Genomic DNA, 14,161 nt, shown 5'->3' with positions numbered 1-14,161 from the left:
ACCCGGCTCACTTTTTGGGGAAGAAAATCCCCATCGCTCTCTCCCTGCCCCGCACGAACGGAAACAGGCAACATTATGGTACTGAATATGGATGATAACATTGCAGCTAGGGGTTACTCAAGGAGCTCACGCAAGATGGTTACTTGCTTGCACCATTACAAGGTACAAATTTTTATTGAGGTGCTTGACAAAAACATAGTTGAGATGAATCACAGATTTTCTGGAACTTCTACACGCCTATTATTGTGCACTTCATGCCTTGATCCTAGAGACTCATTCAACAGCTTTGACAATGATATGCTAGTTGAGCTTGCTACCATATACTCTGCTGATTTCTCTTCACATGATTGTTGTCTATTGGTTGATGAACTGAACATATATGTTGATGTCATGAACAGAACTCCTGAATTCATAGCTTGTGATAGTTTGAGTGATCTTGCTCTCAAGTTGGTTCGGAAAAGATATCATTTGACATTTCCATTGGTCTACCGTCTTATTATTCTAGCTTTAACATTGCATGTGGCAACAACATTAGTAGAGAGGGTTTTCTCGGCCATGAAGATTATAAAATCAGGTCTTCGAAACAAGATAGGGGATGATTGGCTCAATGATTTGATGATTTGCTATGTTGAGAAAGAGATATTTGCACAAATTGATGACAAGAAGATTATGCTTCATTTTCATGCCTACAATAACCATAGAGGTCATCTTCCTCGTGGATTTCGACTTCCCAGCATGGAATCTACTTAATGGTATGATAATAGCTCCTTAAAATGTAGCACTTTTGTATCTAATTCTTGTTTTTTAGTCAGTTTGTACTTCTACTCGGTGAAATGTGACAAATGCATATGTTTGGACCATTTTTTGTTGGTTACATGTGATTTTTTGCCCCAAAAAAGTTTAGAGCTTATTTGTTCGACCCGGCTCAGTTCAAATCGTGGCTCCGCCAATGCTTGCAACTAAATCATTAAAAGAAGGAATTGCCAGGCTAAGAAGATCGTCACTCATTTCGAAAAATAAGAAGATCGTCACTGTCACCCAATTCAACACCAAAACCACCGCGAGCACACGCCGACGCCGCCCGTGCCCGTCTCGCTTAACCTTGAGAGCCTCCGCGGCGATCAACTTGCAATGCGCGCCGCGGCGGCCGAGGCCAGCAGCAACGCGGTGCTCGACGACGACCCGCACTCGCTACCGCTCGGCCTCCCGCGCGCCGCGCGCGTCGACGGAGCTCCTGCCAGGCGAGGGGGCGCGCGCCTGACCAACTTGGCCGGCAGCGAGGTCCCGCGGGTCCAGGGAAGCCCTTCGCCGCCCGCTCGGCGACGGCGAGGCAGGCTCGGGGCGATGCCGCGGCGCGCTCTGCGACCGCGCCTGCTTGGCACGCGACGACTCCGTGTTGGCCATGTAGCTGGCGCTGGCTCGATGGTGGCGCCAGCTCGCCTCGGACCCCGCCGCGGAGAAGGACGCCGCCGACGCCGAGTAGTGCTCCTCCTCGAACCGGTCGCTGAACGTCCGCGCGCTCGTGTTCTCCGATCGCGTCGCCGGCGAGGCCCTCTGGTTGTGTCTGCTGTACAGATCGCGCTTCCCCGGCGTCGAGCAGCAGCTACTGTGCCGCGCGCCGTCCGCCTCCGCGACGGTCTTCCGAGGGGAGCGGTGCTGCAGGTAGTGCTGCGGCGATCGGCGGCTCGTGGGCGCGCCGCCGTCCTCGAGGAGCCGGAGCCGCAGCCGCTCGGCGCGCGCGCGCCTCTGGGCGGCGACGAGCGCCTGGATGCGCCGGAGCGTGGCGTCCGCCTGCCGCCGCACCAGCTGGCCCCTCACCATCGCCTGCAGCTTCACCATTCCTCGCAGCGCGCACAGCGCCTTCCTCGCCTGCACGCGCATCGCATATCCATTTTCAGTCAGAGCAGCACTTCCATTTTCATACGAATGTACGTCGCGTCACTTACCAGGTACGATCGGAAGGCCGACTGGATCCTGACGGCGGCGGCCACCTCGGCGTAGCCACCGTTCTCCGATCTCGCCGCAGCCGCAACGATCGCAGCCTCGGCCGGTGGCGGGACAGGGACGGCGACATGCTCAAGCTGGTCCTCCTGCACCGACGCCACCACGTGCACATCGGCCGAGAAGCAGTGTGACGACGACGTGGACGCGAGCTGGCCATGCCCCTGGTAGCCGGACGCCGTGCTCATCGTGTCCCTGCCGCTCACCGACGGCGCCGGACGCCGGAAGCTCCATCGCCTCTTCTCCTTGGCGGCCGGCGCCGGCAGCGACGGCAACGGTCCTCCGTCGCCTCCTCTCCCCTTGCCCTTGCCCTTCTTGCCGGTCAGGAAGCTTCTCAGCCACCTGGCCGCCTTGCCCATCGATCTGCACAAGAAACGCTACAATTCTGCAGCACCACCACCACTAGTAGCACTGCTCCATTAAGCGTACGTCTTCAGAGATGATCAGCAGGTGGGGGAAGAATCAGAAGCTCTCGGCTACAACAAGTGGAAGAAAATTGATGCAATGATCTCAGCATGATGGATTTCTCATCCTCTCACTGCTTCAATCATGTGGGTTTGTTCAGGGAAGCTGAGGGTTAAATACCAGTAAATTCTGTACCAAACAAAAACGACTCCCTACTTTTTACTGCAAAACTTAAAATGAGAAAAGGGGTTTTGTCTTGGCTAACTAGGGTCTAGAGAGGCTTAATTGTGAGGATTTAAGTGGTGATCATTGGTGAGAGCCTGCATGTGGCGAGTAGAGTAGTGGAGTAATCTTCTACTAGGACTAAAACCAAATTGTCAATGTGGGCAGCACAGATCTTTGGATGGTCCAAGGTTGGTAATTAACATCAATAGCAGCAGTAGGAGCAGTACTAAATCCACATTCATCTTCCAGAGGGAACGGCACTCCACATGGCACAACTCAGCACAAGATGGTAGTAATTCCCTTGTGGCTCATGATCCAAGGTGTAGCTAGCTACCTGCCCTGAACTCTGAAGCATACATATTGTATCATTCAGTGATTGCTCTGCGGCTCATGATCCAAGGCGCAGCTACTAGCTAGTAGCTGCCCTGAATCACTCATCATACATTGGTTGTTTCAGATCAAAAGAATGTGCTGCTGATGAGTGGTGCTAAATGGTGTGTGCATTTGCATCGCTGATCTTCAGCTTAATTTGGAGCTGCCCCAGCTGCTGAGTCTGCTACTGCAGGAGGGTTTATGAGGGTGGTGGACACCATGGGGTTTAAAGTTGCTAGCCTGGACCTTGGAACCCTGTTGCAGGGACCGACGGGGTACACACCAATGACGTCCCTCGTTGCAGTTGGCAATCAATAATACTATCTAGGTTTCTCAGATTTGGTTTGAATGGACAATTTGAACTCACCATAATGCCCTGAATGGACAATTTTGTTTTCCTTCAAAAGGGAAAGGTCAGAACATCCCTGAGTTTGCATCAACGGATGCGCACAACCACAGTTTTATGAAAGAATATGCCAGGCATCAGGCAAAAACATCCACATTAAGAATTCATTATAATTTCATCACCCTTTTCATTATAATTTCATCACCCTTTTGTTCTTTCGAACATCCAAGGATACTCACAGCCAAATAGAATTTAACTGACAAAGATGCCAGGCATGGGGAATAAATCATCAACATTTCAGGTGAAACATCCACATAAAGTTTCCTTCTGCAAGTCTGCAAGCAACTAAGTAAGGAAGAACAGTATAGTGTACAGACTTCAGTTGAGCACGTCACGATGAAGTGGTAAAATAAATCTGAACTCAGCACTCCACATCGTGATTTCAAATCTTACACATCCAATCCTATACAACAGAGCTCCAGAACAACAATGATCACTATCTCCCAAAAAACAATTTAAGTGTAAAGTTATTTTTCTAGTAAAAACTGTAAAAATATCGTAGCTAACCAAAAAAAAAAAACCAAAATCTAACCTCAAAAACCTCATACACCTACATGATGAAATCTATCGCCTTCAGCAAAATAGGCCCAAACCTGGTCATGTTGAGCACGATGTCCTGCTCGGACATGTAGACCTCCCCAACTTTCTCCAACCCACCACTGCTCCTAACAGCCTCAGGATCCTTGATCACGGTATGGTTCCACCCGTATTTCTCCAGCAGCGTGCTCTCCTCCGGGCTGATGCTGTACTTCACATGTCTTAGGCCCATGTCCCGTGCCGGCGCGCCATAGAACGCGTCGGCCATGAACTCGACTCCGTGTGGCACGACGTGCACAACCACACCCCCTGACCGCAGGAACACCATGTTCGTCAGGCCCGCACCGTGCGCGCCCATGATCGCGTCGCACGAGTCGACGAGCTGGGCAAACTCGTCGAGGCTGCTGGAGTCGGTCTTATTCTGGTTGACCATAACCACCTCGAAACCGAACCACTCCAGGCCTTGGATGATGTATGCTGCATTGACAAACCTCCGGGTTTTGCCCCGGTCGATGAGCATCACCCGGGGCTTCTTGTCAGGGTCGTCTCTGTCGGCCCTGTAGGGTATGCCCACTTCCGGTGCCGCCAAACCATAGGCTTGCCGGACAAACAGCCGGAAGTCCATCATCGTGTAGTTCTGCGGTGACCGGTTTGGATAGATGCCGAGGTCTCCGTGGCTCCTCAGACCAACGATGACATGCGGGTAGCACCTGACCTGGTTGTCGGAGTCAAAGTCGATGATGGCGTGTCGTGTGAGGTTGCTCAGGATTGTCGAGTACTTCTTGGTGAACCAGGGCTGGTTATTGGTGATGAGGAACTGAACATCCCCGTCGAACTCGCGGGCGGTGAGGAACAGTGGAACAAGGACGTCACTGAAGTCGTGCCAGACATTTGCTGTGAGCCCACCAAGGGCAAATACAATGGCTGGCATGGCATGCTTGGAGGTGCATCTTGGCGCTGGTTGCGAGGTATTCAGAGATTTGACGGTCACCTTCTTTATCCAGGGAAGGTTCTTCCGGGACTGAGCTCGGATACTCCACTCTTCACCATCAGAAATTTGTGTGTGCGGGACATACATGACAGTGGACGACTGACCAATGGTGCGAGCATCGCCGCACAGCTCACATATGTCGAAGCGCAGGTTGGAAAGGTCACAGACCGTCGTGCTGGATGGAGGTGTGCACTTGGTGTATGGTGCTGAACCTGTTTGGCAAAAAATAGGTAACCACCAACTTTGAAAGATCAGTATATGTCAGTATGAAATAATTCTATGAATACTAGTTTTGAATGATCACATTGTATGCCTGATGATCTTTTACAGCAAACATCAAAAATACATATGAACGATCACATCCATACGTACGTGTAACTTTTTTCAGAAATTTTTGAACTTCAAAAATACTATTTTCGAGCTTGTCACAAATTCAGCTTCCATGTAGCCCAGGCTTACTTTTGCACTTTCGGTGCAACACCAAGTTACAATAAATTTTCTGTAAACCATATTCAATTGTTTTAAAAAAACCTCACAAATATGGAGGTGGCGTTTTGGCTCATAGGAGCAAATGCTCCCATTATACAAAATAATTAAAAAATAATTTTTAATATGTCAAAAAAAATTGACATAAATTTTTTGGTGTACATCAGGACATTCTATGTCCATGCACAAGTTTTCGTGAAAAAACAACATTATATGTGATGTGTACAAAAAAGACAAAAAAATACACTGTACCTAGTCGTATTATAGCATCAAAATTTGTCTTTTTTACAGGAGTCACAAAAATATTTTTCTTTTTTTGAAAATTTGTGTACCAACACAAAATGTCAAGATGTACATATAAAAATTTAGTTTCGAATTTTTTGACACTTCGAAATGTGGATTCACATAATGGGAGCAAATACTCCTATGAGCCAAAGTGCATTTCCCCACAAATATCTGGTATATTACAAATTTGTTCTATAAATATGTGAAATTTGAAGTTGAAACTCATAATTTTTTTCGGAGGTATGAAATAAAAAGTTATGCATGAATATTGATGTTGTACTGTTTCTCACAGTTCATTGCTGATTTTGGTTTTAATACCTCCCAGATGATTTCTTAACTCAAATCTTTACACATTTGTAGAACATCAACTACTTTACGTACTGATTTTTTTTCAAAATTTTCTTCACCAAAGAGCCAGAGAAAGCAATTTTTCGCGGATTGGATGGAATTGCCACATAAACATATAGCCATTTTTGGAAAGAAAAAAAGGTAATCACCGACTTTGAATGAGTACTCGTTTTGATGGTATGCACTCATTGAATAATTTAGTGGAGGTAGTTGGTAGTAATCGAAGATATTTAACAAGTGTTGTCACAAGATGTTTGTGCAAATAATAAATCATCAAAAGAGAACACCACATGATGCAGAAAGGGTATGCCTAGACTGAATAATCACACCACCATCATTATATTCCAATCTAAATTTATGCCTAAAAGTTCACACTATGATCATTGCATTCCTGATGATCTTTTACAGCATATTACATACAACGATCACATCCATATGTACATGTAATTTTTTTCCAGAATTTTACGGAACATAAAAAACATGTAGCCCAGGCTCACTTTCTATTTTTGGTGCAATGAAAACTCCGTGGAGACCATGTTCATATTTTCAAAATTTCTCAAAAATATGTGGTATCTGGTAATATTAGAAAGGTTCTATTATTATGAACATTTTGAAGTTCAAATTCATTATTCAGAAGGTAAGAACAAAAGTAATTATGCATGAATGTTGATGTTGTACTTTTGACACTATTCATTGCTGATTATTTTTTCATACCTCCCAACTGAATTTGTTTTGAACTCAAATTTTACAGATTTGTAGAACATTTACGTACTGTATTTTTGCAGAATTTTCAGATCCAGTGAAACATAGTTTTGCCCAAATAAAGCCACAGCAGGCGATTTTTCTAAGATTGGATAGTATTGCCGAATAAACATATCTTCTTTCTCTCCTGACACTAAATAACAAAACTTCTATCTTCTACACGGGCACCATGTCTTCATGAATAAAACTATGATGTCCATTAAACCAGATAAATTTAATTGTGCGGTATACTTAATGAGATGGAAAGAAAACTTATTTTCACGGTCATGAGTCCAGAAAAGATTTCTCTAAACGAGCAGCATACTGTTCTAAGTAAACATCGTAACATTTTGCGCAGTTCAGATTCTTCAGAATTGACAGGTTATGAGCAAAAATAATAATAATTCTATGTTTTTGCCAGTATAATTAGAGGTTTCTAGTGTTCCTTTCCTAAATTATTATCATTCTGCTGGCAAACATTAAATTCTTGATGAGGTACAAAACTTAGTGTGGTCAATGTATTACGCCCTTATCCAGGCTTGCTTGACATTTTGAGAAAAATATCGGGCTTGCTCCATATGGTCACTAGCTGAATTACTGCCATCAGATAACAAGCTAACTGTCTAAGAAAGAATTTTATGTTAGTCTAGGAAAGTCATTGTACCACATTCAGACCCTACTAAATCTTAATTTCTAGACCTTCATATTATCAAGAATGATGAAACATTTATATGCTTAATTTCAATAGTGTTACCCTATCAATAGTGTTAATCTTAATTTCATATTATCTTAATTTCAATAGTGTTAAACTTAATTTCATATTATCAGAAAAGGAGAAAAAAAAAGTTTTATGTTAATGACTTAGTGTGCAACACAAGTCATCCCAATGTGGACCAGTAGGATGATAAATTACCTGCTACCCTCTAGAAAGAGAGTCTATAGCAAATTAACATTTCCATGTGGTGCACCTAAAGAATATCATTCTCTTTAGCTTTAGCCCACCACATGGATCAACTTTACATCTAAAGCATGTGACTCAGTGCTAGTTATAATTACTTCCTTAATCCACTGTGCAGGAGAACTGGTGAAGTGGAACACTAGATCTATGTTGTACTAGTTCCAGAACAGTATATTTGTAAGTATCTACCGACCAGTGTATGTATCTACAAGCACTGACCCAATCACAGGCAAACAACTCTCCTGAGGATGTACCTGCTTCTTTCACTATGTCCTCTTCATTTTCCTGAACTTGTAGGGCAGATTCCTTCCCCGAATACTCTGAAAGGGTAAAAAAAGATTAGCAGAAGAACTAACTTATAGACTAGCTGCTGATCAGTCAAATTACACCATGAAACAAACAATAATGCCGCACCGGTGGTATCCTCTGGAGGCTGTTGCTGCTCTCTGATTGCCTCGTCCGGAGATTCGTCGGGCTCTGCATCTCCAAAACCGAACCAATCAAGTCCGGCAAAGTCAGTTTGGATTCCGAAACTGATGAGCGTCAGTAACTAAAGGAAAAAAGATTCACAATTTGCTTACTAGCTTTTTGGTCACTCCCCTCCCCTTCTTGCCTTGACGAATCTGACGTTTCCAAGCCTGCATACCGGAAGCGGTCAGCAACTACAAGGAGACGATGAACAAGACCTCAAGCAATCGAACAGAACTCTAAAAATCTTCTTGCCTTGATCTGTGGGAGTTCTCCGGGGTATGCTGTCCTCCACATGTACCGGGGTGAATCGCGAGGAAGCTAAAAGAAAAGAAAATCTCCAGTGAGAACACACCGTACGAATGGCGAGAGAGGAAAGAAGAAGAAGTCCACGTTTAGACTCGGGAGAATCTAGACTGACCGTCGGGGCCCTGCACGAACTGGCCGGTGAAGGCGACGAGAACGAGGACGGCCGCCACCAGGACGACGACGAAGGGCGCGCTGACCCTGCGGCGCCAGATGCCGCCCTGGCCGGCCTTGCTCCTGGCCGCCTTCGGGGACCCCATGGTGGCTGCCCCTACTTCTCTTTTTTCCTCTCTCTTGCTGTGGCAGCCACTCTCGCTCGAGCTTGCCTACGCTGGTCCTCTTCTTCTACTGCTCGGTGTGGTGAGCTGCTCCATGAAGAAGAGTGACCAGACGGCACCGGGGAGCTCGCGCCTTCCTAGTGGATGCTTTGTAGGGGAGGGAATGGACTAATGGAGAGGCTTTGAATCCAAGGAAGGTCGAGTGATTAGGTGGATTGGATCATTACAACGGGGGAAAAGGGGATCTGGGTCTGAGGCGGCAAGAACTCAGCAGAGCAGGGGTTGAGACTTGGGAGAGAAAGATAATACTAGTTCGTTGGGTTTTTGATTTATATACTTCCATGGTGATGTGGCAGCTGTCAACGTTTTTATTCATTGACTAAGCAACTACTAAAAGATCTGGAGTAATATAAAGTTGAAGCAGTGTTTTTTTCGATAAAGGATGCTTTATTACTTTAAGAAGCAATTACATCCAGCATCTGCATAAACAGGATGCACACAGCCGTTTGTTGTCTCAAGTCCAAAAGAATAAATAATAAAAACTAGGCGAGATACATATCGGAACGATGAATCATATGACGCCTAAGGTGTAGGTGGGGCATCTATCCGTAGACTATGCTGTCACCCATGTAGGGAAAAAGTATCCCTCGCCGTAGCCTCCAACCGTGTACAGACCTCCGTAAATAGGTCTCGGTTCTCCACTCGCTGAAGAGGTAACCATGAACGGTGAATACATGTACATTTGTAGATGACCTGCAACAAAGAGCATTTTTTGTCATTAAAGATCTTGTCATTTCTACATAGCCAAAGCGCCCAGATAACTGCTAGCGCCCCCACCCTAAGAAGCAACTTAAACCTTGAATCGATACCATGAAGCCAATTGCCAAAGACATTGGCGACACTAGTCGGAGGATACAGGGTAGACGCTACTTGGATGACTGACCATATAGATCTCGCGAACTGGCACTGGAAGAATAAGTGTTTGATGGTTTCGTCCTGATGACAAAAAAACGCACCGTGTACTTCCATGCCAATTCCGCTTAACAAGATTGTCTTTGGTGAGAATAACCCCACGACGAAGATACCATCCAAAAAAATTTAATTTTTAATGGTATCTTCATCTTCCAAATCTTCTTATTGTTATCAACTGGTAAATCAGAAAGAAGGATCGCATTGTAAAAAGATTTTACGGAAAAAGTACCATCTACATGAAGAGTCCATCTAAATTCGTCTGGTTCAGGCGATAAATGAATATCTCCAAGCCGGTGAATTAGGGTATTCCATGCCACAAGTCTTTGTCCAAGTAAAACTCGTCTGAACGTCACATTCGGAGGTGAGGTAGCCATTACAGTGGCAATGGTATCACTTTGGCGACGAGCAATCCTATACAGAGCAGGATACTGTTCACTTAAGGGTGCATTGTCTAGCCAAGCATCTTCCCAGAACCGTATCTGTGCTCCATTCCTGATTGAGAAAGTACCATGGCGAAAAAAGACATTTTTGTCGCCATAAGACCAGCCTAGAAGTGTGAATCCCCAGGTTTCCAAACCACTTGGGATAATGTCTTCGAACCGACAACTTTCTCCGAAGAATAGTTTGCCAAGTCTCATCCTCGGTAAGTAGCTTAAACAGCCATTTACCCAGTAGAGCTGAATTCTTGACCTCTAGGTCATGAACTCCAAGCCCTCCTTGATCTTTGGGACTACAAACTATATTCCACTTAACCAGTCGATATTTCTTTTTCTCGCTATCCCCTTGCCAAAAGAATCTGGATCGATAGTAATCGAGTTTATGCAGAATTCCTTTCGGTAGGATGAAGAATGATAACATATACAATACCATATTTGTGAGTACCGAATTAATGAGTACCAATCTTCCTCCCAGGTACAACAATTTACCTTTCCAACTACTAAGGCGTTTTTGTAATCTTTCTTCCACTAATTTCCATTTCGCGATTGTAAGTCTCCGATAATGAATCGGAATACCCAAATAACGAATAGGAAATTGGCCTTGCCCACAACCAAACAACTCTGTATACAGAGCCGTATCGTTTTGGGCATCACCGAAACAGAACAATTCGCTTTTATGGAAATTGATTTTCAATCCTGACAACTGCTCAAAAGCCGCCAAAATTAATTTCAGATTTTGAGCTTTTTCAAGATCATGATCCATAAACAGAATTGTATCGTCGGTATATTGAATTATAGATAAACCACCATCAACCAGATGTGGAATCACACCTTCAATCTGGCCATCAGACTTGGCCCGCTCTATGAGTATAGCCAGCATATCCGCTACAATGTTAAACAACATCGGTGATACCAGATCCCCTTGGCGTAACCCTTTTCGTGTTTGGAAATAGTGGTCGGTGTCATCATTAACCCGGATTGCGACACTACCTCCATACACAAAATCATTTATTAGAGCGCGCCACTCTGGAGAAAAACCTTTCATCCTGAGTGTCTGATGTAGGAAAGACCACTTGACTTTATCATAGGCTTTTTCAAAATCTAGTTTTAAAATAACCCCATTTAATTTCTTAGAATGCATCTCATGTACCGTCTCATGCAAAACCGTCACTCCATCAAGGATGTTCCTTCCTTGCATAAAGGTAGCCTGTGATGGCTGGACAACATGATCCGCAACCGTAAGTCTAATGGTGGCCACTTTCGTGAAAATCTTGAAACTTACATTTAAGAGGCAAATAGGTCTATATTGTTGAATCCTTTCTGCCTCATTAACTTTCGGTAACAAGATTACTTCACCAAAATTTAGACGAAATAATTCTAGTTGTCCAATGTGTAAGTCACTGAACAAATCTAGAAGGTCCGATTTAATCATATCCCAGAAAGTTTGATAAAACTCTGCTGGAAAACCATCAGGACCCGGTGCTTTGTTGAATTCCATTTGGAAAATTGCCTTCTGAACCTCTTCCTCATTATAAGGTGCGGTTAGTAGACCATTTTCTTCCATAGAAACTTGGGGTATATCGTTCGTTAAGTCCTCGTTAAGAGAGAAGGTACTTTCCTCCGGAGGACCAAACAGACTTTTATAATAATTAGTAATGTAGGATTTGAGTTGCTCATGGTGTAAGGATACATTGCCCCTATGTGTGGTTTTGGTAATTAATGACAACCCCTATGGACTAATGTTTTCAGAGTTTATATGAAGGAATATTCCATAGGTACTACTTGTACTCCATGTGTTGGATTCAAGTATGGATGCCATGAAGATAAAGGTATATCTTGTGTATTGGCATCAAGATCATCGGTATGAAGATATATATGTGATATGATCAAGAAGAAGAAATGAAGATGGAGTTCTTATGTGGAACTCAATATTAGCCATGCTCTATCTTATGTGAGTATGAGAAGATACAAGGATTGAGTTGGGCAAGTTCAAGATGAGCATCTTGAGTGGATCACATACTTGAAGCTTGCCGTCCATTTGATGATAATGGACATGTGAAGATGTGCTTCAATGGAGCTTTCCCATCATAGTGTATGGGGGAGCATTTGTGAGTATTCACAAAGCAACATTGATCAAGTGAGGCATTCCGGCTTGTGTAGAGCTTGAAGAGTTATCATCAAGATCAAGCGGGATGCGCAAGGCAAAGGTATGACCTTGATAGGTTTTCCTTTTACCGGTCTCAAGGTGGTTGATGGGAGACCGGATTATAGGATAGATAGCCGCACTATTAAGAGGGGCTTTCGGTTGGGTAACTTGATCACATCGTCTTAGGGAGCTCAACCCTTTGCATACTTTGCATATCCTTATTGCTTCTTGGTGTTTCTATGTGTAAGGTTCTTGAGCTTGTTGCTAGCTTTACAACAAGCCCAAGTTCATCGAAAACGGAGTTCGCATGCATCTTCTATTGCGTTTTCGAGGTTGGGTGATTTTACCGGTTATTCATGATATAAGGTTCCACCTTTTATATTCATGATAAAATCCCCTCCTACAGATTCTTGAGTTTGCACTTTCTATTGGATAGCATTTGTTGTTATCTTCCAAACAAAATTGGTTTCATTCGAATCGGAGTTCGGGAGCATTTGCTATTAAAGAAAAGGGGAAAAGGAGAAAAGAATAAAAAGAAAAGGGGGGGCAGCCGGCCGGCCGACCGGCCTGACCGGCCCACCCGGCCGAAACCGGCACACGCGCGCCGGCCGGGCCCTTACTGAGGCGGCCCCGGTCCGGTCCGGCCACGGGCCCGATAGCCACCGGCCCACCCGGCTCCCGCCCCGGCCTGACCGCCTCCTGGCCCACCCTGCACAGCCTGCTCCCCCACGCGCTCCTGGCCTATCCGCCGCACAGCGCGGTGCGCGCCCCGCCCGGCTGCAGGTCCGGCTGGGCCGGATCCCAGACCGGCCTGTCCGGCCACAGATCCGGTCAGCCGGCTGCCAGGCCGGCTGGGCTGTTTTCTGGCCCGTTTTTCTGCCCACTTTCACTTAACTTTTCCCCCAACGGTTTTATTTGCTCCCTAGCTATAAATAGCTCTTCTTCCACCTTGAGATCACTAGTTCTTCCCATTCTCTCTCCTCCATTGTTGCCTTTGAAGAACTTGCTCTCTCTCTTGTTCCCCCCCATGATTCTTGCTCATTTTTGAGGGATCTAAGAGAGGAGATCTAGATCTACACTTCCACCAAACCATTTCTTCTCTAAGTGAGGGGAACTCTTGGGATCTAGATCTTGGAGTCTTTTGTTGACTTTCCCCATTGTTCTTCCTCTCCAATCTCATCCTAGCATTTGTTGTTTGGGTGGGATTTGAGTGTGAAGGATTTGAACACCTCTAGTGTTCTTGCTTTGCATCATTGCATAGTGTTGAGCTCTCCACCACGATTAGTTCGAGTGGGAGACCGTGAGCTTGTTACGCTTGGAGGGAGACCTCCTAGTTGGCTTGGTGGTTGGTGCTTGATACGTCTCCGACGTATCGATAATTTCTTATGTTCCATGCCACATTATTGATGATATCTACATGTTTTATGCATACTTTATGTCATATTGATGCGTGTGGTTAACACGTCCGTTGGGAACCCCAAGAGGAAGGTGTGATGCGCACAGCGGCAAGTTTCCCTCAGTAAGAAACCAAGGTTTAATCGAACCAGTAGGAGTCAAGAAGCACGTTGAAGGTTGATGGCGGCGGGATGTAGTGCGGCGCAACACCAGAGATTCCGGCGCCAACGTGGAACCTGCACAACACAACCAAAGTACTTTGCCCCAACGAAACAGTGAGGTTGTCAATCTCACCGGCTTGCTGTAACAAAGGATTAACCGTATTGTGTGGAAGATGATTGTTTGCAGAAAATAGTAGAACAAGTATTGCAGTAGATTGTATTTCAGTATAGAGAATTGGACCG

General features: G+C 45.1%; 2 protein-coding genes across 3 annotated transcripts; both read right to left on the bottom strand.

The window, feature by feature from the left end:
• Positions 1-885: 885 nt before the first annotated feature.
• On the bottom strand, positions 886-3,313 carry LOC127298785 (protein IQ-DOMAIN 19-like). The gene is made up of 2 exons (XM_051328638.2): positions 1,947-3,313; positions 886-1,869 (listed from the first exon to the last, which is right to left on the bottom strand). Exons 1-2 carry the CDS (start codon positions 2,358-2,360, stop codon positions 1,192-1,194), a joined length of 1,092 nt encoding a protein of 363 aa, XP_051184598.1. The 5' UTR covers positions 2,361-3,313; the 3' UTR covers positions 886-1,191.
• A 433-nt stretch (positions 3,314-3,746) lies between these two features.
• On the bottom strand, positions 3,747-9,129 carry LOC127298786 (beta-1,2-xylosyltransferase XYXT1). 2 transcript variants are annotated; one of them, XM_051328639.2, is made up of 6 exons: positions 8,645-9,129; positions 8,479-8,544; positions 8,337-8,393; positions 8,170-8,238; positions 8,010-8,075; positions 3,747-5,149 (listed from the first exon to the last, which is right to left on the bottom strand). In XM_051328639.2, exons 1-6 carry the CDS (start codon positions 8,787-8,789, stop codon positions 3,960-3,962), a joined length of 1,593 nt encoding a protein of 530 aa, XP_051184599.1. In that variant the 5' UTR covers positions 8,790-9,129; the 3' UTR covers positions 3,747-3,959. The 2 variants fall into 2 exon arrangements, with proteins under 2 accessions (XP_051184599.1, XP_051184600.1); XM_051328640.2 differs by having other exon boundaries at positions 8,170-8,232.
• Positions 9,130-14,161: the final 5,032 nt, after the last annotated feature.

The sequence above is a fragment of the Lolium perenne genome, chromosome 5 (assembly GCF_019359855.2).
Source record: "Lolium perenne isolate Kyuss_39 chromosome 5, Kyuss_2.0, whole genome shotgun sequence".
Taxonomy (NCBI): domain Eukaryota; kingdom Viridiplantae; phylum Streptophyta; class Magnoliopsida; order Poales; family Poaceae; genus Lolium; species Lolium perenne.
Note: the sequence above shows the minus strand (reverse complement) of the source record. Positions and strands in the feature narration are given on the sequence as shown.

Bases quoted from the DNA above. Each gene is read 5' to 3' on its own strand.
- LOC127298786 (XM_051328639.2), bottom strand. From the start codon at position 8,789: ATGGGGTCCCCGAAGGCGGCCAGGAGCAAGGCCGGCCAGGGCGGCATC. The intron at 8,394-8,478 runs GCAAGAAGATTT...TCCGGTATGCAG, and splicing joins GAGAACTCCCACAGATCAAG to GCTTGGAAACGTCAGATTCG. The intron at 5,150-8,009 runs GTACATCCTCAG...TTTGCCAAACAG, and splicing joins GGACATAGTGAAAGAAGCAG to GTTCAGCACCATACACCAAG.
- LOC127298785 (XM_051328638.2), bottom strand. From the start codon at position 2,360: ATGGGCAAGGCGGCCAGGTGGCTGAGAAGCTTCCTGACCGGCAAGAAG. The intron at 1,870-1,946 runs GTAAGTGACGCG...ATGCGCGTGCAG, and splicing joins CGGCCTTCCGATCGTACCTG to GCGAGGAAGGCGCTGTGCGC.